Here is a 26,920-nt window from a genome sequence, read left to right on the forward strand (position 1 = left end):
GCCCGCTGCTTTAAGCCTGAACCGTCGAATGGCTAACCTTCGTATACTTATCGGGTACATTAAATCGCCTGATTTCAACGTGAATGGTAGTGCAAGTAGAGTTATGGGCTCTAGTTCTTGTTGAGAACATGCCACTTGGAATAGGGATATAAAACGACTGTAAGTGGATGGGCAGACTTTTTTTATATTAAGAACAAGTAATATTTTATTGATCGTAATTTATATATGTTATTATTCATGTGTCTTATTCGGTTATTGTGTAATATTCCAAATGTAAACAATACATTTAAACTGTGTGAAGTGAAGTGCACACTATAATCAAAATATGTGTCTTGTTTTGAGAAAGCTGTGCATAATGCATGTGCGTAAAGTGTCGTCCCAGATTAGCCGGTGCAGTCCGCACAGGCTAATCAGGGACGACACTTTCCGCCTAAACTTGATTTTCGGTAAGGAGGGACTTCCTTGAAACTAAAAATATCATAAAAGCGCACATGTATTATGCCCAGTTTTATCAGAACAAGACACATATACTTCCGATTCCTCGTGAGTCATATGTTAGTTTGAACGTTGAAGTCAAACAATAAAATATGTTTCAATAAAACTAGCGGCTAAATCATATGTCCATAATCTAGTGCAAACTACAAGTATTTCGTCTTAGATTAGACTTAAGACCGTGCACAAGTAATTGCAAGTAGAGAAATTGTAAATCAATTGTAAAAACGGGTTTTCGCCACATCCACGACATGCTTCACATGTGTAACAAACGCAAATTTAATCTTAACCACGCAGTCTTTACAATCTAGTGGTTGCATGCGATAAGTGAGCAACTTAACACGGATATTTTAAGGAATTCTTTAAGGAAGAGCCCACTTTTGTAGAGACAACCGCTGTTCATTTAACAAAATGTACTGAAATAACTCTTGCCAATTATGTAATAAATACGATTATGTCCTTATTTCGGATACCGCAGAAAAGTGTTCTTCAACCTTACATTTTAAATATACATTATTTATAAAAATAACTACAAGCGACAAGAATATACATAATACGGTAAATTTAATTGCGACATAGAATCAGTGAAAGATGAGGAATCGCACGTGAAAAGTGAACGTATTACATTATCGTGGGATACAAGATATATACGTGTTAACTATGGTCGGTGTTCTCTGGATACTTGTGTTTGGGCTACTCGTGCACGACACTGCGGCTGCGACGAAGAAACCTCACATCATCTTTATCTTGATGGACGATTTAGGTAATATATATTTGATTAGAAATGCTTTAGTAATTCCTAAATATGCCGGAATGAAAATATTCGTTTATTGGCAATAAAAATGCAGTAACAAAAGGATTATGAAATAGGTCTTTTATTGCTTCTGCAAGTACTGCTACTTCTATAAAACGACCACTACTACTTCTTCTTCTACTACTACTACAACAACAACAACAACAACAACAACAACAACAACTACTACTACTACTACTACTACTACTACTACTACTACTACTACTATTACTACTACTACTACTACCAGGGCTCCCCCTGGCCCAAAAATTTCTGTACCCAACATTTTAGCCAAATGGATTTTTTGTAGCCAAATTTTAGAAACTGTAGCCAAAGTATTAGCAAAGCATTCGGAACCGCCTGTTGTAAGTATAGGCTACAGTAGTGTAAAAGAAGAAACTAAACAAAGAAGCTTTAATATGTTTATTACTATAATCATCATGTGTGCATAACAAAAAAAAACACAGTTGTGCAGCGAAGTACACATTAGTCATAGCCGACACTACAGCCGCTTCACTTTTGGATATTGCTGCGCATTTGTCATGGATGTTTTCAGACTAGACGCTTGTGAGGCCTCTTTGTGATCTGAAATAAACAAAATCAAATATGCTAAATTTCAAAACAAAAAGCTCATTTTGAAAAGTGTCAATATATATTTATTATGAACATAAATTGTTATTGTTATTTTTAATATATTATTAATAATATAAAAAATATTCATCATGTATATACATTTTAATATTAATGATTGTCATTCTTTTTTATTACCTTTTGATTTTTCGTGTTTTGAAATGTTGTCTTTTTTCAACATACTACACCCAGATGTGAATGAATTTGATTTTTGAAACTGTATGCATATTTTGCAATACATCGTTTTTGATTTTGCATTGTAATCTAACCACGTGAATTCCGAAGCCAAACATCTTTAAATGATCTATTATCAGATTTGATTTTTTTTGAGACCGGGTCATTAGATTCGTCAGAGTCCAAAGGACGCTTATTGCCTATTGTCGCCATTATGGCAGTCACAATTTCCGACACCTTCGACGTAAATGTCAACGGTTTTATACCCCTTCATCTATCGTCATTCACAATTGTAACGCATTTAGCCTTTAATCATTATAAACTTTACTAACTTCTCGAAATTAAAATCAATTATTAACTCTTTACTTACGTTCATTGTGTGACTAAGTTGATAATTCGCTAACTGCTTTTACTCAAATTGATTTAAATCGGCAGCAATCTTTTATCAGATGTAATTGTTTATTTAAGCCGATAAGATCGACGGTTACACCAGTCAGTTTGCTTTGTCTCGATATCCGGTTTCTGACAGGTGTTAATGCAGACTGCGTATCAATTTTGCGGGTCAATAATACGGCGATGTATTGAAGCACAGTCTAAAGCTGAAAGAGTTTACTATCTGGAATGGCATTTGTCAGGAAAATAATCGTTTGGCAAAAACGTTAGGCGAACGATTTTTTCCTGACAAAAATCGTTCGCCGGACGTTTTCGCCAAATGATTATTTCTTTCGCCGAATTTGCTAAATTTTCGCCATTGGCGAATCTGGCGAACGGCAGCGGGAGCCCAGTAACTGCTACTACTACTACTACTACTACTACTACTACTACTACTACTACTACTACTACTACTGCTACTACTACTACTACTACTACTACTACTACTACTACTACTACTACTACTACTACTACTACTTCTACTACTACTACTACTACTACTACTACTACTACTACTACTGCTACTACTACTACTACTACTACTACTACTACTACTACTTCTACTACTACTACTACTACTACTACTACAACTACTACTACTACAACTACTACTGCTACTGCTACTTCTTCTACTACTACTACTACTACTACTACTACTACTTCTGCTACTGCTACTGCTACTGCTACTACTACTACTACTACTACTACTACTACTACTACTACTACTACTTCTACTACTTCTACTACTACTACTTTTACTGCTGCTGCTGCTGCTGCTACTACTACTACTACTACTGCCGCCGCCGCCGCCGCTACTACTACTACTACTACTACTACTACTACTACTACTACTACTACTACTACTACTACTACTACTACTACTTTTACTACTACTACTACTACTACTACTACTACTACTACTACTACTACTACTACTACTACTACTACTAATACTACTACTACTACTACTTCTACTACTACGACGACGACGACTATAACTACTACTACTTCTACTACTTCATCTACTAACGTATGTTAAATATAGAGTAGGAATATTCAGTAGACAAATTAAACTTGTATTGTCCTGAAGGTGTGTATGGGCCGACGGCAAATGTCACTTCACACCGTACAGAGTTTACGACAATATTATGCATATTACAACGTTATACATTTCAACAGCATACTGATTAGTTTACTAAACATGCTAGTCCTTCGAAGACCTGTGAACATGGGCCTTTGTTTGTATGGTGTGTTACATTGACATTTCCTTTAGGTGAGTAATTGTGATAATGTGTATGTACGCCTTCTTTTTACGTTTGTCATGATGCACTATGATGCACAAATGCTTAAACGTTAATATGAGAATTAATCATTGTATAAATATGCGTCCAGGCACAGTTGAATGCGCCCTTTGTAGTGCAATATTATTGATCATTAATAATATATTGAAATGAAATCATAGCCACTCACTTTGATTTAAAATTTAACCAAATCCATAGTGTTTATGTTTTTAGTATAACCACATTTTAAATACGGGTTTTATACTATAAGTCGGCTTTTTTCGCGTTTTACCCACAAGGGTATTGGTCTCTCTGAGGGAAAGCTTTAAATAAATATACAGGGGCCTTTTCACAGATTTTGGCATGTTTTGAAGTTTGTCATTAAATGCTTTATATTGATAAATGTAAACATTGGATACAAAAAGCTCCAGTAAAAAATCAAGAATAAAATTTAAAAAAAGAAAAAAAGGTAACCCTCAGCAGGGCTCGAACCACTGACCCCTGGAGTCCAGGAATAAAAAGTCTACCACTTAGACCACTCGGCCATTCTTCCGAATGCAATGCCTGATGTATCTTATACTTTATATAAGCAATCCTCGTAGTTTCACAAAATATAACGACAACAACAGAACTCTCCAAATTATTCATTCGTTTCGCGTTGCAACGCTTTATAATTTTTGGGTTTTTAAATCGTCAAAAGATGCATATAATGGCTATTTTAGAGCATGGTTAATGTTCAGTATTACTGTTTCCTCACTAATATCATAACTAAAAAGAAAATTTGCGAATCTGAAACAACTTTTTTCATTTTTTTTTAATTTACCCAAACGTGAAAAGGCCCTGTTAAAGCTGAAAAAGATTTACATTTTTGTATCAAATCTGAACCAAGACACAAATCGTGTTGTATGAACATATGCCATCAAGCGACATCAATTAAATTGTAGCATTGTGAAATAATCTACGAATACCTTCATATGAGCCGTGCAATTGGAAAAGGGGGTTTAATGCATGTGTGTAAAGTGTCGTCCTACATTAGCCTTGGCAGTCTGCACGTGCTAATCAAGGACGACGCTTTCCGCATGAACTGAATCTTAGCTGAGAGGAGAGATTTCCATTAAACGAAACAGACAATATAGGCAAAAAGATTCGTTCCAGAATAGTATGTGCGGACTTCGCAGGCTTATCTGGGACAAACCTTTACGAATACTCATAAAGCCCCGTTTTCCTAGAGCAAGGCCCATACGCATTTCCAGATACTTTAGTCGTAATAGTCATAGATTCTCAATTTCAAATCGCACAATATTAACTATACTGTACGCATGTCGAGCTGAAGTAGAGGGGGTTGAAAGGTGTACGCCCTTATACAATTTGCTAAGGTTCGACTTAGTCGTTGTTGTTATGATGATGATCAGGGATATCAATTTAAGCAGAATCTTGCATTTTACAGCGACTCTTCCAAATTATCTTGCTTGCATCATTTTGATGCAAAGGTTACCATGAAACTAACATAAAATGTAAGTTTTATTATAGACAAAGTGGATTTTAGTTAAGCAAGATATACTAAAAGTTATACAAAGCTATTTTTGTAGAGCAATCATACGATATCCACAAACAAAATAATCTAGTTTTTAGTATTTTGACCCCTAAACAGTTCATTTGACTCCTGAAAATTTCAAACCCAGGGTCATTTGACTCCTGGTTTTCAAAAACTATTAAAATCCCTGATGATGATGATGATGATGATGATGATGATGATGATGATGATGATGATGATGATGATGATGATATGATACTGATGATGATTTTGATGACAGTGATGATGATTATCATAGTATTATTATTATTATTATTATTTTCACGTCTTCAAATAGGCCCAGCCTAATATATCACTCGTATGTCCGTATTTCCTGTTGCAGGCTGGAACGATGTGTCTTGGAATAATCCGGAAGTGGAGATGCCGACACTGGACAAACTGGCCCGCAAGGGGGTCATACTGAACTCGAGTTACACGCAACCCACGTGCAGCCCGTGAGTATACAAATATCAGACTGTTATATTATATAACACCACTACCTTGAAAGTTAACATCGAGAATAGGTCATACATCTCTTAAAGAAATGGCGCCTGTCCGTTCAGGCCTAGTAAAATGTGTACTAAGCATAACGTTATGTACTTGCTTTAGCAGGGTAAGCGCCAGTAAACTGTTTCCCGTGACTCTGAAATACGTACATTATCTTCCTTCAATCTGAACTTAAATAGGTATTCGTTTGAAGAATGCAGACACGCACATCGACAATATTGAAACGAATGTTATGTTCCAGACTGCATACATTCGACGGTGGAAACGCATTTTTGTTTCGTCTGAGTTTTACTATACACGACTTTTCTCGGTAATACGACTCAACGGATGTTTAATTCTATCAAATTTGAATTATTAAAACTTCTTTTCATGTTGACATTTGTCATGATGATTAAATATGATTATTATAAGTATATCGTAACTGTACTTTTTGTTTTACAAACAGGGCCTTCCTTGTCGATATGAATCGTACTCAATTGTCATGACTTTTAACGCTGACTGCAGTATTAACTTGCACAGTTGTGAACCTTTATTGCTCGCTCGAGACTTATCTTTCCCTTACAATTAAAGAACCGTGCAGTTATCGGGTCAAGATTGTATAACAAGATTGATGCTGAATTCATCCGTTTTATCGGTCAACATGACCATTACGGCTGAGTTATCTTAATGTGCCGAGTATTCAATTATTATTCAATGTGCCAAAATAGACCACTCCTAGTTAAATTGCTATTTAGGGTTTAAATTTCTTGAAAGCATTTTGAATCGACACGTCAATGTGTTAAGGATACCAGAGCTTTTTATATCAAAGTGAGATTGGTTGATTGTGACCATACCGGACAGGTAGGCTTTCCCTCGGGTACTCCGCCCCCCCCCCCCCCCCCCCCACCGCCCCACACAAGACAAGACTACACCACCATTGAAAAATCTATCAGATGCACCGAAATAGCTGGAAATTGCAGCTATAATTATATATAAAAAATCGTCCCAACTTGCGTGAATATACTACGTTTGTTAGGTAGGAGTGCTTGGACCTGGACACACTCCGGTTCCTCACATTAGGTAGCCTCTGGTTCGGAGAGGACCTCAAAATCTTCGAACTATGTAGATTATGTATAGCCAAATAAGCATGTACACCGACGAATCGTATAAGTAATTGTATAAGTAAACACGCTCCGTAGGCTTTTTCGGCCATTAAGGATATTTTAACACGCGGTTTAATTAGTTCGCATAAAGATACATCTACCAATATTGTGAACATATTAAAACTTTATCTGAAAAATAATATGTCATCGTAGAAAGGTGTGAACTTTATGTCCATTTAGTTAGGATCTTTCCACTCCCCTTCGACCCACGACTTTTAACGCTGTCGGCGTTTTGATTGATTGCGTAAAAGTTCAGGGTGGCTCAAACAACAATCAAGTTCCAACCCATAGGAAAATCCGCTTATTATCGCATTTCTCGGAACGATAGAAATCTTGCTCACATGCGCTGCTCGTTATATTTTATAGCCCCGAATTTACAAGAGCTGTCGGTGAATACTCCCGGACATTACTTCTGTTTTATAAGAATCGCGCTTGTAACATATTTATGTGATAGGATAAACAATTGAGCTGGGTGCTTAACGATATGTTAAATTCAAGCTGAGGCCAAACACATTTGATCTTCTGTTTAGCTTGCTCGAAATATTAGGTTTTTTTATGTGTGAGTTAAAAAGCCGAGTCATTATGCACACTGTTAATCAAAACAATGGCGGTGCAAAAAGTTGTTCGCTTATGCGCACAAAACACTTAAATGTTAATAAGAAGTTTAACCCATTTATGCCTAGTTGACTCTCCCATACTTTTTAATTGGATCAATTTATTTCCAAAATTAGGGATGTCTAGTATATTTATTTCTATATTTAGAATATTTCTTACAGAAATTCATTTAAGCAAACAGCGCAGGCCCTGATGAGACGCCGCATCATATTCGAACAGTTCATTGATTTCGTATCTAAACGCAACTTTTGGCAATTAAAATGCATTATTCAATAGCACAGCCTCCAATAAACGCTATGGACTTCCCGAGAAAATTAAGGTCCAAATGATACTTCTAAGACCGTTGATGGATTAAGATTTGCAGTAGCTAAATATAAAAATAAATACTAAAAATATGGTTTTAAGTCGTAGGAACCAAATCAAATGTATATGGTTTAATCCGTCTCACTGGCTACCGACTTCCGGAAGACGTGTTCCCAGCGTGACAATGGAGCCTTGTGTCACGTCAAATACTGTTTCGTCGTATAAATGCAGAACATTTACTTCATTTAGAAACCGAAATGATTAGTTTCGCGTGTTCGAAGCATTTTTGGGGATTCTCCTGGAGTTTAACCATGACTCATGTTTCTTTCTTTCCATGGGTTGCAGTTCTTCGTTAAGGGGGCCATGTGTTTTGATTCTCCTAAATCCGATTCTTCTGACGAAATATAAACAGCTCAGCACCTTTGTATTAAACGGAACCATGTAAACGCGTTTACTTATTATTGAGTATGCCGACTCATACGTTTCGCTTATTGTCAATAAAGTTTCACTTTATCACTGTTTGTTGTCATTCATAAGAAAGCTTTACCGCTATCTTTGCGTATTTTGAATAATACAATTATGTTGTACATTGGTGATTATTTCAGGTGACTGATGCCTATATAATCCGCACAGACCTTTTAACGCGATAATATTATTCATTTGTGTTTTTTAAAGCTTTTTTGCAATATTGTTTGGCAATTCCGCAATTTGTCATCAATAAAAAACATTGAACCTTCTATTAGATCGAATTTCGTTCGCTGACGTAACAGGAGTGTCAGTTACAGAGGATTTTATAAAGGTTTTATCAAAGATTGCTGCAAGGTTACACTTTTCATTTCCATCGCCCCTCTTCCCCAGGTCCCGCGGGGCGATCATGACAGGCTACTACCCGTACCACATGGGCATGCAGAAGGGCATCGTGGGCCGATATCAGCCCAAAAACTTGCCCCTGGATAAGGAAACCATGGCAGAGGCGCTCAAGAAGGAAGGGTACGCAACTCACTTCATCGGAAAGTAAGTTATTACACGGCTACCTCCCGTTGAAATTTGATAAAATCACACTGTCATGGTGTTTTGATGTTTCCTTTCAAATATTTCATATGGATTTGATTACACACTTATGATTTTCCTCCCATATCAGATCCTTTATCTTATAATTATCTTATTGTGACTCTTTAAATTTCTAATCATGTGTCGATAAATTTCGATTAATTTAAATAATATAACTCTCTGGGTATATTTCTTATAAGTGTCAATGATATTGCTTTTTTATGTTCGTTTAATTTTCGTCAGTAAAATAATGTATGTTTTATTTATATTTGGGGTAAAAATATAAAAAAGCGAATTACGCGCACAATGACTAATACCCCGTTACATTTGATTTGAGTCCTTTCTTTGACCATAATAGACAGATTTTGGAAAACACCGATTGTCGTTGTCAAAACGCCATCGTGTTTCCCAGAGAAATCTAAATTACGTTACTTCAAAAGTCACTGGCTTTGCTATTTGTTTCCTCTCCGTGTATGCGGCATTCCCACCACACACTTAGCGTTTTCATAGCGTGTATACTGCGATCCCTCTGCGTGCATGCGCGACCATCGGAGACGTTACAGATTCACAGTATGCTTTTGGCGTGTCTTATACGACTCTACTGCGACCTCGTTATTTGGACTGCCACTGCACTAAGACCATACCACGTCTGAATTGTGGATATAAAACGGTTGATCTTTTGCTCAACCCTATTAACTAGATCAGTTTGATGCAAAAGTACAACGGTCATGGCGGGAGAGTCAAGACACCGATGTTATCTACTGAAAGAGTCAATCTCACAGTATGCTAGCAGTGCCAGATGTAAAGAAAGCCCAGTCAAAGCATAAACTCGAAAGCTGGTCTGAAGATACGTACCAAACAGGGTACTCAAAAAAGAAGCTTTTATGGGGCGAATCAAATAACACACAGAACTGACTATAATGAATATATCATCGTTAAAGGAATAATAAGACAAATAACATGACCGAGAAGGTCCGAGTACTTTACAAGGATGTTGAAGGTCGGCCACGGCGTTCATCTGCGACGTCACGGCGTACAAACCACATTTGTGTGTGTCTTATATGACACTACTGCGATCTTCTCGTGTGTTTGTGCGTCTTTGACCTACCCAGGGCGATCCTTAACCCATTTAAGCCTAGTGGACTCTCCCATCCTTCTATATTGGATCAATTTATTTCCAAAATTAGGGATGTCTACTATACATGTACTTATTTCTATATTTAGAATATATCTTACAGAAATTCCTTTAAGCAAACTGCATCATGCGGCGTCTAATCTGGGTCTACGCTGTTTGCCAAGGCCCTTTTTTCTAGACGCTATGCATAAATTGGTTAAGTGCAGGGATAACGTTGAAGTCAGACTCTTCAATAAACCCAAAGGTTTTGATTGTTCTATTGGCAACTTTAATGTAACAGATAGTTAGCGATACAAAAAAAGTTTGTTCGATATTAAGGAAGAACATTTTTAAGTCACACTCTAGCCAAGACGCCATAAGAACGAAGAACCTAAGCGTTTACGTTGAACATATCTAAAGTGGTCGCCGTCAGGTCATCAAGTCAGGCGTAATCAGATGTTCGACGACGTATTCTTGCGTTTTCACGACGACTCCACGACGTCATTGTTCATCATACCGCGTGCGGGGTCGCCGAGCGAACTCAGTAACATGCAAACCCGATGCGACGGGGGTATAATTAACAACTAAAATGCTTCCACTTCTTTTCATCCACGTCATCCGTGCAATACATTTTGCCTAACTTATCCGAACTAAAAATAAAAATGTTCTACTGCACCTTTTAAATAGTATAACTCTAAAATATGTATATATACTAAGATATGAAATATATCATTATATGGCAATTATTATATATGGACAAGGACAATGCATCATACAACAGCATTCACAATTCAATTCATCATACCTGCAAATCGATAATGGCGCACGTATTTTAGTTCACCTGAGCACAGCGTGCTCATGGTGAATTTTTGTGATCGCCGTATGTCCGTCGTCCGTCTTGCGTCGCAACATTTACATTGTTAATTCTCTAGAAGCGACAGCCAATCTTCACGAAACATTGTCAGAACATTTATCCCAATTAAATCCTGTTTCACCTATATAGGTGGCATCTGGGGTTTTGTCACTGGAACCACACACCCACGTACCGCGGGTTCGACTCCTTCTACGGGTTCTACAGCGGGGCCCAGGACTACTACACCCACACTTCCTGTGAGTATAAGGATCGTACGTCACGAACCGGAAGCATTGCATTTGCAAACGTTAGGTAACATCGATTGCTTATCAATCACACGTTGAACAGGTGGACACGCTGCATAGCTTTATTATTCATATTCTGATGACCCTTATACCGGTCATAATAACATGTTACACAAAAATCAAAATTGAGCTGATTTCTGACTCTAAAATTCAAATCTTCATTTAAAATATGTCTTACAATTTGATAAATTGGTATACATGTATATTCTACTTACGCTTATTCTGAATTCAAATGTTCATGTTGAACACAAAGACTTTAAGTTACATTTAATAATACAATTTCAGATGGTGGTCATGACTTCCGGTTTAACAAAAGTGTGCATTATCCGGGCGAAGACAAATATTCCACGGTAAGTTTGAGATTTTGCGTCTTGTATTGCCTAATATTTTATTTGCTCCAAAAGTACAATTTAACAAAGAATTACCTGTCCCCGTCAATGTCTCATTCAATAAAATGATCTAGATTTCTTTACAGACTTTGTTTGGTCGCCGAGCAGCAGAAATTGTAAGCGAGCATAACTCGTCAAAGCCACTGTTTATGTTCGTGTCTTTCCAAGGCGTGCACACACCCCTTCAGGTAGGCATTTTTAATAAAGTATTCAATAACATTATTTGAGGCTTCTTTTTCTTGATTTCTTAATTACAAAATCTAGTAGTTAGCCATTTTCATTCTTTAGCTGATAATAATCCGGAACAGACGCACGATATTAAATAAAAATTGTTATTGGGTTCTATTTTCTGAACACTGTCGTTTATGTTTTATGAGCTGAATCTAACTACATACAGTAGTAAAATATTCATATGCGGAGCATATCTGAAAATTTAAAACTCTTGTGGGAGAATGTAGGTGGTTATACTAGTTTTGCATTAATAGGTTCCAATAAACGAGATTTATTAACAGCTTCTTTTGTAAATGTGTAGTCAGCCTTCAAATGTATAATAATAATAATAATAATAAAAGCTTTATTTACAGAAGATTACACATTAAGACAATGACACATTATACATATTATGCAGATGAATCAATACTTTTTTTACAATGTGGCCTTCTTAAAAAAAAACAAAAAAAAACATACACACATAGGTCTATAACAAGTAAAACATTCAAACAATATTTTCTTACACCTATACATAACACACATTCGTCTTTTAGACAGACACACATGAAATAACACTGATTAGAAAATAACATGACATATCATTGATTAGAAAATAAATGTGCTTTATATTGCCTTTTAAAAGCAGAGATAGAGCATGACATTCTTATTCCAATTGGTATACTGTTCCAGATATTCATGCTATGGTATGAAAAAGTTCGTTTCTTATAATCTGTATTTGCTTTGGTATTAACAATATCGTTATGGGTGGCAGATCTTAATTTATAGTTGAGATTTTGAGAACAAGTTATAATATCATTTAAATATTCTGGAGTCTGATTGTTGACACATTTATATATTAAGATTGCCGTGTGGTATTTACATCTATTATTAAACGAAAGCCAATTAAGTTGTAAAAACAAATCTTTGGATGGTGTTCTTATTGGCTTTTGTAGAATGACATTCGCTGCGCGTTTTTGTAAAACATTCACTTTTGTTAAATTGGTTTAATTAGCGTTGCCCCAGATCGTACAACAATAATCGAAATTGGTTAGAATATATGAATTATGAAATAATTTCTTCATATCAAAAGTGAGATAATTTGATATCTTTTTTTAGCAGAGATATTTTGCTGCTTATTTTAGAGCATGTTTTATCAATGTGTACTTTCCATTGCAGATGTTTGTCGATATAAAGTCCTAAAATATTATGGCTAGTGACATTCTCAATAGCATTATTATCTATTTTTAGATGAAGGTCGATATTCTTAATTTTTTGTTTTGAGCCAATAAGCATGCATTTTGATTTATTAGGGTTTATCATCATGTTAATTGAGGGTGCACCATTTTTGTATGGAATAAATATCATTTTGTAAGTTTGTCTGAATTTCGGAAGGATTGGCCCCTGTAGCATATAGGGTCGAGTAATCAGCGTACAAGTCTATGTATGATTGGTTTAGTAATAACCCTATATCATTTATATAAATTAGAAACAAGAGAGGGCCCAAAAAAGAACCTTGAGGGACACCACTCTTAATAGTTAGAGGGGTAGAAAAACTAGTCCCTAGTTTAACGCATTGTTGTCTTTGACTAAGATAAGACCGAAAAAGGGACAAGGTACCATCTAAAAAGTGATGAAGTTTTAGTTTGTACCACAGAATTCCATGATCTACTAAATCAAAAGCTTTTTTCAGGTCAAAAAAAAAAACAGAACCAATACAATTACCATTATCTATATCTTTTAGCCACTCATCTATCAGTCGAATCAGTGCTGTTTGGCAAGAATGATTTTCTCTAAACCCTGACTGATGTTTATTTAACACATTTGTTACACGAAAGAATTCTTTTAATTTGATAGATGTCTTTCGAATATCTTGGATATAGTTGGCACAATTGAAATCGGACGATAGTTATTACAGTCCTCTCTGTCTGAGCCTTTATATATTGGTAGAACATACGCTTCTTTTAACAAATCGAGGAAAATTCCTGTACGAATATTATTAGTTATTATCGAGGTTATTGGTAAAACAATATGCTCACCACAATATTTTATAATATTTGCACCGATCCCGTCGATTCCCGTAGCCTTGTTCACATTTAAATTGCCAATTATTTTACTTACTTCGAGAGGGGTAATGTAATTCATAGAAAATTCATGCTGTTTTAAGGATTTGTCGAGGTATAGCTTTAAATAAGAAAAGTTTTCTTCGTGAAATTTCAGCTTATCAACAATGTTTGATATGTTTGTAAAATGCTCATTTAAGGCAATTAGGATCCTACTTTTGCCCTCAACATACACACCGTTCACTAAAATTTTATTTTGCAAATTCATGTATGTATGCATTTTACTGATATATTTAATGTAGTTGTTTCGTCCATTTTAGGTCCCATTGAAGTTTTCTAATCGTTTCAAACATATCAAAAATAAAAGCCGGATGCTTTATAGCGGTGAGTGGCCATTTTGTGACTTTTGTAGTTTCCTCGTATTCAATAGTGCAGTAATCAACGGTATAAATATGACAAAAACAAAATTTCATTTCTTTCCACTAACATCACCACAAACATGTTTGATTTGTTGGCTCAGGGACCTATTCAAACCTTTGTAAAGGCCCTGGTTGGCCGTGGTTCTTATTTTTGTTTTATACCTTTTAACCATCCCATACTTGAACATGAATGTGTTATTACACGTAGACATCTTCCCAATCTCTTATTAACGTCTTTTAAGCTATGTTTTGTTATTTCAAAGATAATTTACCGAATTTTATATGATGTTACACATCTTTAGGCAAACTTTCGTTTAATTAAGTTAACACTATTGAATTTAGCAATAAAAATCAAACACTCAACTTGGAATACCAAATATTGTTTTGGGTAAGCACGTGCTATTAGGGTCAGACGAGTTAGTAGGAACAAGACACGGTTTTTACGCGTATCATATATTAGTTTATTATGCATCATAATTGTCTCCACAAGTATATGACATGTATAAGATATCCAAATTTTAAAGATTGTGAAATAAATGAAGGTAGTAAATGTAGCAAAATCATAAGGATATTATTATTTATTAAGACTCCTATTAGGAAATGTAGTTTGTATGAACTTCCTGTTTTACACCATTTGATATCTGTTGTGTGTTTGTGTACAAAAGACATTTAATAGTATGTTTCAAAAATAACAAAATACCTTTGAGCAAGTCCCTTCATTCTTACCCACAGGAATGATAGCGGCCGTGGACGATGCTGTAGACCGGATGTTGAAGGCTCTGCGCGCGCATAAATTCATGGAGAATTTAGTTATCGTTTTTACGTCTGACGTAAGTTTAAGTCGCGTATCTTGTATTTCTTGTATAATAATGATTATTATAATGATAATAATAATAATAATAATAATTATAATAATGATGATGATGATGATGAAGATGATGATGGTGGTGGTGGTGGTGATGATGACGATGATGATGATGATGATGATGATGATGATGATGAAGAGAAGAAAGAAGAAGAAGCAGAAGAAGAAGAGATGATGATGATGATGATGATGATGATGATGATGATGATGATGATGATTGATGACTGATGATGATGATGATAATAATAATACTTATAATAATAATAATATCATAGTAATAATTATAAAAATTAAATAATAACAATGATAATCAAAATAAATAAAATTATAATAATTGTTATTATTATTATTATTATTATTATTATAATTATTAAAATAGTTATCATAATATTATTAATATTAATAATATATTAATCAATACATACCGGTAGTAAGTGTACACATTTTTAACACCGAGCGTTTATAAGAAGCTTCTCACACCGTTGTTATGATTTGCAAATGGAACCGAACTAAGCGTTTCAAGCTTATTCTGACTATGACTATTTCAACAAATAATCAAACACATGATTTATTATTTCAGAATGGGGGCGCTTCCTACGTGGCTGGTTCCAACTGGCCCCTGCGCGGATCCAAGGCGACACTGTGGGAGGGGGGAACCAGAGTGCCCACGTTTGTGTACAGTAAGACGCTCCTGCAGAAACACGGATATGTTCACGACGGGTACTACTATGTTTCGAACTAATTATGCTGCGTTTACACCATGTTTCCGGCGACCACGGCAGTCCCGTTTGTCCGAAACGTATCGCGCCGTGTGGCTTTTGCAATTTTTGACCTTAAATCCAAGGTTTGGTAGGTTGTGCTAAGTTTCCTCACGGTTTATCTAGGTATCCGTGACGTGCCGTCGAAGCGAAAACTCGGCCCTTCGACGGTGCGCTAAGTTTTCATCCACGGTCTGCCACGGATGTATAAATGTTGCTTCAAGGTACGATGCGTTCTGTTAAGTTCCCGCACGTTGTTTGCGTTTGTCATGCAGGTCTGATACGTTGTACACGTTTGCCATTCATTTGTCACGTTCTGTCAAGGTACCGTGCGGATCATACGTGGACATCCGAGAGGTTTCGGGCACGATTGTGCTCCCGGTATAAAAAAAACCTCTCAAGCAACAGTATTTATTATAACAAAATAATTCCAGTGACATGGATGTGAAGGACGAGGATGATTTTATGTTTGCCTGCTTATTTGCAGCATTAATAAAATCTTTGCGTTGTAAAGAGCTGAAAGAAGCAAAAAAGTCCGGGAAAAGACGAAAAAGGAGGCCAAGGTCCCTGTGGGTTCGTCCATGGCTATCGGAAGCTAGAAGGCAGCAGCAGGGGCACTTTGATGCATTTCTTACCAGGGAACTCCGCAACGAAGATATCAACACCTTTCAGAATTATCTGAGGATGCCCCCAGAACTATTCGACGAGATCCTTGAACGGATATCTCAAGTCATCTCAAGACAAGATACGAAGTATCGCTCCTCCCTTACACCTGGATTGAAACTGGCACTGACTCTGAGGCATTTGGTGGAAGGCAAGTACTTTCAGGTTGTTCCTCCACTTGAACGTCGTTTGCAGCGCGGGGGGTAGCCTTTGTTCGGCGCTTTCTTGGTGTCATGTTTGCTCATCGAGTGTTCAGACTGAAATGAAAGTTTCCTGTGTGTGTGTTTCAGAGTTTATTTACAGGTCCTACTGGCCTCTTCACGAGGTTACGGTAGCCCGACCTGCCCCTGTGACCTCTCAGGGGAAAAAGATTAATTTTAGAGTCATTTAGGTCAAATTTACCCCGGCTTCCCGGGTATTCGCCAAATACTTTAATTTTTAAAAGTGTTCGTTGCTTGTTGGCCAATGAGACCTTCATGTGCTATCTACCTAAAGGTGGTGATGAGGTGCGGATCCCGCCGAGTGTCCCTCACATTACTAATGTACAAGACACTCAACGCGACCCACATCCCAACACCACCCGGTACGTAAGACCCGGAACACACACACGTATCGCTCTCACACCCTCACTCATTACGGGTGGCGCGTATGAGAGCGCCACGCCCGTGTGTTCCGGGTTCCTTGGTGGTGATCTGTGTATGGTTGTGTATAGTGTGTGGTATGTGATTGTTGTGCATTTGTCTGGAGCGGAAGAGGAGGTGTCTGTCGGTTATTTACGGTCGTCGGTCAGTCGTGAAGGGTTGTATATTGTTGCAGTTCCCAGATCGCAGAACCCGCCGCCCCCGCACAAGCGCACCCACGCCGAGCGAGCCCGAGCCCCCCCCCCCCCGCGCCCGCATACGGCCCCGGCCCGAGCACCCAACCGCTGGAGACCCCCGAGACAAGCACCCTCATCCACCCACTCGCTGCGCGCGACAACAAATCAGTCAAGAACCAACCATGGAGCCATCCAAAGCCCTACCCAGAGTCACCATCGTTCTTTCCCACCCGCCTGCCAAACATCCAGATCATGTATCAAGCTGGGATGTATTAATTTTGCAGTTATGTTGTATTTGCTATTATAATTGGATAGGTAAAGTAAATAAATGATCTAAAAACTCCGTTGATATATCATATGATTTATTTATGTTTGATGTTAATTTGTAAAACTCATAGTATTATAGATTATGTCCTGTATTCTAGCTTTCATTTACCCAAGTGTGGTTGTTGTGCTCTCCGCCCCATGAGAGGTGTTAGTGGGGGTTCGAGCAGGATACAGGAAACGCCCCGATTCCAGAGGCGCCCCTGGTTCTTTTAAGTGCCCGGTGTATAGCACCGATACACTGCACCCCCGTTTAACGTCCCTCGCGGAGAACATATTAGTACATAGTGTTAGTATTGGTGTTTATATACATGTGTAGTTCTGCTGTCTTGTGTCATAACTTGCGGTAACGTGGGCTCTCTCTGTTGTTATTTGGTATATAGTTTGGATGTTATTGCGTAGGGCAGGCTAGTTTTTGAAAGATCATGTATTTGATGATAGAAGAAGGGGACTATGTTTGTTTGATTGGGCCGAGATGACTAGTTCGTTGGGGGCAGACAATCTCTTTGTAAATTCTTTCTTATTGATGTGTTAAGTGTCTTGTGAGACTGTGGTGTTGTAAGGGCCAGACTAGTTTTGATAGGTCATTTATTTGATGAAAGAAGAGAGGGGCTGAGTTTGAGTAAATTTGGTATTAGGGAGAGCGCACACGTTAGTGTTTCTGGTTATAAAAGCAAAGACAGCATTCCTATGTGTTTGTATAATATGACAGGTTAGTATCGTGGTCTGGTCTAGGGCATGTCGAGCTAAGGGTTCGATCCGGCTACATAGGAACATATAAAGGTTAGTATACCAATGAACTGCAAACAGTCATTCTTTTCAGTATCTTTCAAGAGGGACGGCATGTAGCGTCTCTCGCTGAGGACATATTAGTATATAGTGTTAGTATTGGTACATATACAGATCTGCTGCCTTGTGTCATATTTTATAGTAGCTTGGGCACTCTCTGTTGCTATTTTGGGTAATGGTTGTATGTTGATGTGAGGGTCAGACTAGATTTTTGACAGATCATGTACTAGATGATAGAAGAGAGGGACTGAGTGTGTGTGAATGGACCAAGATGACTATTTTGTTTTGTGGGCTTAGACAATTTCGAGATTTTCTTTCTTCTTTCTGAGGTGATTGCCTGTGGCACTGTGGTGTTGTGAGGGCCAGACTTTGTTTTTGATAGATCATTTATTTGATGATAGAAGAGATGGGCTGTGGTTATGGTAGTTTGGTATTAGGAGAGTGAGCGCTTTACTGGTTCGGGTTATGTATGATATCAGAGGCAGCAAGTCTATGTGTTATTGAGTTTCCTGAGAAGCACGGCTTTTATATACTCAGCTTCAGACCGCGCGAATCGTGTCAGACCGTACAACAACTCAACTGGCCGTAACGCATCTGCCTGCAAAACGCAACACACCGTAACGGGTCGGATTAAACACGTAGCAAAACGGCTATCAATTATCCTAGCTTGCCGTAGTTATCTTGACAAAGCGTAACAAAACGTAACACAACGTGATAGAAACTTAACATGTCGGGGAATGAAAAGGATTCCCGTCAGAGTACGGACACTTTTCGGGCCTGCTACGTACTGTCAAGTTGTGTTGCGTTTAACAAGTTCTATCACGTTTCTCATTTCCGCCGTGACTGCCGTGGCAAATTTTTTGACATTTTAAAATTTTGGCACGGCAACCACGGCAACCCCGTTGTGTCACGTTTGGCTATTCCGTTCCCCTACGTTGCCTCACGTTCATCCCGTTTCCTGCATGGTGGCCCGAAACGTGATTGCCGTGGTCGCCGGGAACATGGTGTAAACGCAGCATAACACGTTGACTACAGTTGTCCAGACTTGTTCCATGAGTACTTCTGGTTTCCTATTATACTGCCTTACAACTTTTTGGATGTGTTTTAATCACTATAGAGTCGTGTCCCTTTCGATATTCATGTAAGAATACCTATTTGTTCATGATTCACAAAGTTATTTACCTTAAACAAAACAAAATTATATGACAGAAACATTTAAGCTTTATCTTTGTCACGAACGTATCGCGACATGTGGATGATATCTTAGTGACATTTTTGTGTTTCAATCAGATGACACAGGTCTGTCTTTTCTAAAGCTGATCTATTTTATTCGTAAATTATTTCCATAAAACAATACAATTCCGCGCTTTATAACGCTTAATTCTTTTGTTACAAAGAAGCGAAACATTTATGTGCATTCTATAAAGGCACTATTGTGTTCCAACGAAACTTCACGTGTCTTTTCTTTCTTAATGGCCGCTTGCTTGTTTTAATGTTTATTTAACATGTCTATGCATTCTAAAACAGCACTATTTTGTTCAAATCTGACTACTCATTTATTTTCTTTCTAAAGCGTCGCTTTCTTGTTCCTAACTAACTGCGCATGTATGGGCTTTCTAGTGCGGCACTTTTATGTTCCAATACGACTATATTTTATTTTGCTCTCTTAAGCGTCACTATTTTTTTAATCAGACGACACAGTTCTGTTCGATATAAAGCGCCCTTATTTTGTTTCAATATAACGCCGCAAGTGTATGCTTTCTAAAGCGGCACTACTTGCAAGAAAACCATACACATGTCTGTGCTTTCTAAAGCTGCGTTATTTTTCGATTAGACGACACATGCGTCTGTGCTTTCAGACTTCGACGACATTTTTGTCTACGCTTTCAGATCGGTCTATTGGACTATTTGGTTTTTCAAATAGAAGACATCTTTGTATGTGCTTTCAGACGACATCTTTGTCTTTACTTTCAGACTGGTTCACTCTACGGATTGGATGCCTACCTTGGTCGGTCTCGCAGGCGGACAGACAAGTAAGTGTTGGTAAACGAAATTCTAATTACTTATGTCTGTGTGTTGTACAGAGGCCATATTTACTGATGATTCTTAAGATATACTACTCAGATCTAGTAATTTATTTAATTTGTTTTTAATTTAATGACATTAGACATGCGGTTTGTTGCATGATTAAGTATCTGATTAAATTCCTGACTATTTTCCTCATATGATTAATTAGTTCAATGACATGATAAACCGTTTCTAGTAAATATCACATTCGCGATATAACTATAAACTATTCGAAAGAACAAAGCATTATGAGTCTATACGTTATTTCATAACTCCAAAGGGTACCATGCATGATAGTAAATATGTTTGGTAACTTTTCAATAAAATGGTATTGCACTTGTAGGTCCATTCCTGGACGGCAAGAACCAATGGCTGGCCTTCAGTAAGGGCTGGCTGTCCCCGAGGACCGAGTTCGTCTACAATATTGACGAGCTGAAACGGTCTGCCGCCATAAGGTAAGCCGAACTCTGGGGAAAAGCACAGGCTAATCAGAGACGACACTTTCTGCCTCAACTGGATTATCCAGAGCTCCAGATAAACATTTAGTCTAAAGGGTATTTCACCCCCTGATATTATTGTCAATGCGTATTTTACTCCTTTGTTTCAGCCATAAAGGGTTAGGAATATTTAGGGGTATTTTCCATTTCGATAGAAAACGGAAAAAGTAAAAGGCGTGTTTAATCTAGAAATAATATTATTATTTGTTATTTATATTTTTAATTGCAAACAGAATATATTTAAAAAAGACGATATGAACAGACTTTCTTTAAAAATATTTCGAAAGTTGCTTAAAACGTCCCTTTTCGATCCACAAACATGATAGGCCGCCGTTTTTATTACAAGCTTAATTTGACTGACTAACTTTTGATTCAAAGGTTACCTTACACTTAAAACTTAACTGGATTATTGTTAAACCGGTTACGCACTTTAATCGATTTAAAATACTACCAAGATTTGTAAAGCGTTTTGTTACGTACTGGGCCGATTTTTAATGCGTTTTTTTATATATTTTTTCAATGCGTAAATACGCAGATACGCCTCTTTTCTGAAGCTCTGGGATTATCGTTTAGATTAGTCTGCATTCAAACGAAAGACTCCATAAAATCGAAAAGCGCTGTCCCTTATTTGCGGTTTGCACAGGCTTAGCTGAGACGACACTTTACGCACATTCATTAAGCTTCTGTCCCCTGAGCAAAGCTCATATTTACAATACAAACACAGATAAGTTTATAATTAATACACCAATAAATGATGTCAATGGCAATTGTCTTGTGTTTACATAACACGCAGTGCTTTTCACTTATGTTAACTATCAAAGCGTAAATAGTCGAGTTCACTGCCATGGGCAGCCCCTTTGCACGTATGCTTGTACTTTATGTGTGTATAATTTAGTACTCAGATAATGGAAAACAAGTTAGCGTTTCGTCTGCAAAGTTAAGTCGTATTGCCGTTTTATTCTTTAAAACATTGTATAAAATTTAAAATTTACATGTTACGGTACATTATTGAAAATGCAAATAGCAACATATTATATTCTTTAAATCGATATACATGTATACATCACGGGGTACCGATTGATAAGAAAATGAGCATAGAATAAGCTTCCGCTGCTGTTATTTATGATCAAACAGCTTAATAACAGTATTGTTACTAAAAAATTTTTATCCGTTTTTGCCATTTACAGGGTTGGAGATTACAAACTCATAGTAGGCAGTCCCGGTCGCTACAGCAACTGGTACCCGGTCAGGACCAAACCTTCTTGCAACACAAGGGGAGCCAAAGGCGGCTATATATTTGAAGAGAAACAGCTCGAAAAGGCGCGAAAAGCCGAGATGAAGGCGAACCAGGCAGACAAGGCGTGGTGGTTCTCTTCCCCCGTCAAATACATTGGAGGCGTCGCTCGCGTCGCTTACCAGGCGGCGAGAGGAAATAGGGCGTTCCGGCTTATAAATGACTGGTACCAGAATTACGGGTGCGATCGTCTGGATGAAGCGATAGAGAAGGAGGATCCTAAACTGCTCAAGGCGAAAGTGCAGCTTTTCAATATTAGAGGTTCTATTTTTGTTTAATTACACATTCATTATATTAAGCAGAGATTTTTAATGTTAATAAATACATAAAACGACGAGTCTAGTTTTCTCGGAAAATGTTGTATTGGATTTATATTGGAAATGTTTATTTCTAAAGTTGTGGAGGGATGAAGTTTAGATCAATGAGAAAAAGGTTAAATGTGTCAGCCATTGTGTATAAATAAGAATTTATGAATATTGCAATGCCTAAAAATATGAATTTCATCATTACGCGTGTTTGCTGTACTTTCAGAGGACCCGTACGAAAAGCATGACATCGCCAAACGCAGACCCGTGATACTGAAGAAGATGATGAGGAAACTGAAGGCCTTCAAGACAACGCTGGTACCCTCGTACAACCCACCCGCATCCAAACTCGCCAATCCGAAGAACTTTGATGGGATCTGGTCCCCGGGCTGGTGCTGAGGCGAAAGTCGAAAGTGCCGCGAACGGTTTGCTTAATGACGTCACGAGGTTCAATAAGCGACCTCACGAGTTGTCCGGAATCTAAGTCATTGCTTTTTACGTACTATTTTCAAAATTACTTCATTCGTCTTTTTTTAGGAATCGCGTCATTTAGTGTTATTGTGTTTCTTTCTTTAGATTTACGAAATGGTGCACGTGATTTTTAAATGACATAGATGCGACGCGCCGTCTATGTTTGAAGCTACGTCATCACTGCCGGAAGTTACGTCACAATTGTGGTCAAGTGACGGACGATCAGAATCTACTGAAACACAATTTTCTCGAAAGTATATTGAGATCTCATCCATCCGAAAAATTCTAGATCGAAGAAAAGCCAGTACTTTTAATATATCATGTGTAAATATGCGTGTTTACTTGAACATTATAGAGCTTGTAACACATGGTCTGAAATCACAAACATATTTTGAGACGTAAAAATAAACACTATTCTTGAAATTTAATTGTTAAAACAGCGCTTTATGTTGATGTTGGTCCTTTCTTATTTAGCTTTTCATATCCATGTAAATGTGTATACAAGGTTGTTTATTAACATCTAATCAAAAGCATCTTACACACCTCATGGTGTTTAACATAAACTATTTCTGACATCAGAGATGCAAATGAAATATTTAACCTTTATTGTTTTCTATGTGCTGCTTTTTAACAATAAATGTATTACTCAGTTTCGTATCCAGAAGGGATAAATATAAATTGACACAGAACAAGTTTCACTCTTTCCTGATATATTTCGCCTAAATAAGCTTTTTCAAAGTTTGTTTTTACAAATTGGCTGCATTTTCATTCCGTTACTAAACAAAACAATTGTATATTGAAGTTAAAAAACAACATCTGTCAAAATCTCACGAAGTCTCAAACCTTTAAGCAAAATAGTAAATTTGTAGTAAACATAGAGCCCCTCATAACCATACCTTTTTTCGAAAAGCATTCCAAGCCGAATGTATTTGTAAGGCAATGTCTACAGTCTGCCATTTGTGTTCAAAACAGAGACGACTAAAGGTAAATGGAACTGTTCACGGATCATCGATAGATTCCAAAGTAATAAGCAGCTAAGGCGGGCCCTTTCCCCGAACCAGGTAACCTCTCTTGGAAATTACCTCCCGTATTGCATAACCTGCACGCAGTTCCTAAGACACGCAAAAAAGGCAACTTCCGCGCAGAGATTTGACGGGAACCAACATAGCTGGATCAAATCCTGCCTTCATAAACAACCACTTGATGATAGCCAAACAACGCGGTACAATAATATTACCGTGGTTATTTTTCCTTTTTTTTAGATAATGAATTTTTCATTATGAACCTTAATTTATACACACTTTTTTTCAAATTGTTTAAGAAAATGAGTCTACTTTTATAATATAAAACGTAAATCAATAAAATAAAATCCTACCCAATCTGGAAGGATTTTCTTGTGAGCAAGGAACGGCAACTCTGCGTGGAGATTGGCAAAAAGGAAGGGCTTTCCAAAGGAGGATACCTAGTTTTGGGAGAAGCGTTTAGGTCACAATATACTAAAATATTTCCTTAACAAATTATATATAAAAGCAATAACTTTAACCCAAAATAAAGTCAAACTTTTGCGCATAACCAAACCTTTACTCGAAGAGCATTCTAAGCCAATTTGATTAAAACAATAACAAAGATTGGTCATGCGTTATGTAAGAAAGAATTCGACACGAATTAATGGTCACTGTTTTACGGCCAGCTATTTGCCGGCTTCTGTTTGTCTTATTTATAAGACGAGCAAGGAGTTTAGAGATACTTTTTATATTGGCTAAATTCTTTGCTCCAAATATACCACTATAAAAAGTAGCTTAATATTTGAGAGCGTCAACAAGTTGGACTGTCTTCTGTCCATTTGATAAGAGTTTCCCGCCATCTGTCAAAGTTTCATGTTGTCTCCAACCTTCAAGCAAAAGAGTAAATTCTAGTAAATAGCAATGTCTTCCTTACCACATACACACATAAATATTTATAAAAAAGGCATGACAAGTGCCCCTACAGAGAATTGTGTCTTCGAAAAAAATGATGTTCATGTTTTGAGAGGGTATTGCTCACCAAAAGTATTTAGTATACTGTAACCTATTATGGCGCGAAACAACTGTACGAATGCCCCCATTCTATACATAGATGGTGACGTCACTACGTTATTGTCACTGAAAGATCGTTTGTTTACAGATTGCGAATGCCCCCATTGTGTACACAGGGTATTTGTATACCGGTAGGTCCCTGGCGAGACTTAGGTCTTGTTTGTCATTTAACATGTTATTTCAAGGTGACACGTGATATGTCATCTTAATTACGGTATCTTCAGAATTGCAGACATGTGGTGTCACGTGCATACCCATAAACGCTTTAAATCCACACTTGGGACATCGCCTGCCATTCAGCGGATTCGTTCGCTACTTTATCGCTGATGTTTTTTTTTCAGAACCTTTTATCTTGCTGAAATTAATCATCCATAATACTCGAAGAAAAAAATTACTTATTTTTTCCTGTTCTTATTTTTTAATCGTAAATTTAGACATTATAACGAAAATTGAATAAAGACATACGTTTAGGAAAACTAGAGAACAGTCAGAACATAACGGAACTATTTTAGTTTAACTAAGTTTATTTAAGGCTCCATATTTTTCATGTTGAACATGTTTATCATGAATTTAGATGTTATTAAGAACATTTAATACATAATGAAATCAGTTTAGAAAATATTGAGAACAGCCCAAAACAGTTTATTTCAGACTATAAACTTTGATATTACATGTTAAACGTTTTTTCAATTATAATATAAGAAAGTTATAGGCAAAAGCTGATATGTCATTTTCAATAAGAAAAGTATGCCATGTCCTGACATCTTACACAGTTTTGCAAATGAATAGCTCCGGTACTTGTTCATTTAGAATCACAAAAGCCAGACCCAAATTTAAGCCGAGGCAGTATCTTTGGTCCTTCTATGGTGGTCCGGGGGCATGCCCCCCCCCCTGATTTTTTTTATACCTAGAACGTCTCTGGTGCGTTTTAAAGGCCATTTAAACTACATTTTATACCTAAATTATCGGAATCGTGGACGCTACTAATTACCGTTTGGTATCAATAAAGTTTAAAAAAAAATCTGCTACAAGTTTATTGTCAATTTTATATTCTGGTACCATAAAAGGTGTTTGAAGTGACAATGATTAACAAACTTAACTACAGAAAAAAAGGCATATACTTCATTTGAAGTCAGATAGAAAAAAAAGTTGAGACGCAGCTCTCTCATACAAGCCATAGTATGTATATGGATAATAGAATGTGCTTTACATATTTATTATTGAAATACTAAAATAAAATAGATCTACCTCATAATATGAAGAAACAGATCTATCAAACATTTTAGCGAATAATGTTTCATGAACATGTTTTATTATTCTTCAACTTATCTTATTGAACGCTAATTCAAGTCTCCTGTCTCCAGTAGAATCCCACATTTGAAGAATTTGTTTTCAACTGTAACGTGTTAATGCACAAACATTAAAGCGATGCCATTAAGCCGTTCCTCTTTCATAGTAGAACGTGTCTACGTTTTAAGCCTTCGCAATGCGCTGAAACTCCGCTCACATGTACAAGAACCAATACAAAATATTATTTCTTAAGTAAACATCAAATCAGCTTCCGTAAACTTGCTGTTGTAGTTCAGACAAGTTCACCGTGAAAAAATTCGTGGACGATTTGTTTTTAGCATAGGTGCGTTTACGCACCTATGCT

The 26,920-nt window shown here is 37.1% G+C and overlaps 1 protein-coding gene and 1 long non-coding RNA gene across 8 annotated transcripts; one reads left to right on the top strand and one right to left on the bottom strand.

Moving 5' to 3' along the window:
- Positions 1 to 23,883, top strand: LOC127845333 (arylsulfatase I-like). Of its 7 annotated transcripts, none has more exons than XM_052376210.1 (14): positions 1 to 159; positions 879 to 1,255; positions 5,718 to 5,829; positions 8,800 to 8,955; positions 11,109 to 11,215; positions 11,549 to 11,613; positions 11,739 to 11,840; positions 14,243 to 14,306; positions 15,074 to 15,171; positions 15,787 to 15,926; positions 20,532 to 20,590; positions 20,968 to 21,079; positions 22,309 to 22,676; positions 22,947 to 23,883. In XM_052376210.1, the coding sequence occupies exons 2-14, from the start codon at positions 1,153 to 1,155 to the stop codon at positions 23,117 to 23,119; spliced, it is 1,659 nt and encodes a 552-aa protein (XP_052232170.1). In that variant the 5' UTR covers positions 1 to 159; positions 879 to 1,152; the 3' UTR covers positions 23,120 to 23,883. The 7 variants fall into 7 exon arrangements, with proteins under 7 accessions (XP_052232170.1, XP_052232176.1, XP_052232163.1 ...); XM_052376216.1 differs by having other exon boundaries at positions 9 to 159; positions 971 to 1,255; XM_052376203.1 differs by having other exon boundaries at positions 15 to 159; positions 804 to 1,255.
- Positions 1,694 to 2,595, bottom strand: LOC127845585 (uncharacterized). The gene is made up of 2 exons (XR_008033274.1): positions 2,460 to 2,595; positions 1,694 to 1,870 (listed from the first exon to the last, which is right to left on the bottom strand). It is a non-coding gene; the product is annotated as an uncharacterized LOC127845585 (long non-coding RNA).
- Positions 23,884 to 26,920: the final 3,037 nt, after the last annotated feature.

The sequence above is a fragment of the Dreissena polymorpha genome, chromosome 1, assembly GCF_020536995.1.
Source record: "Dreissena polymorpha isolate Duluth1 chromosome 1, UMN_Dpol_1.0, whole genome shotgun sequence".
Classification (NCBI taxonomy): domain Eukaryota; kingdom Metazoa; phylum Mollusca; class Bivalvia; order Myida; family Dreissenidae; genus Dreissena; species Dreissena polymorpha.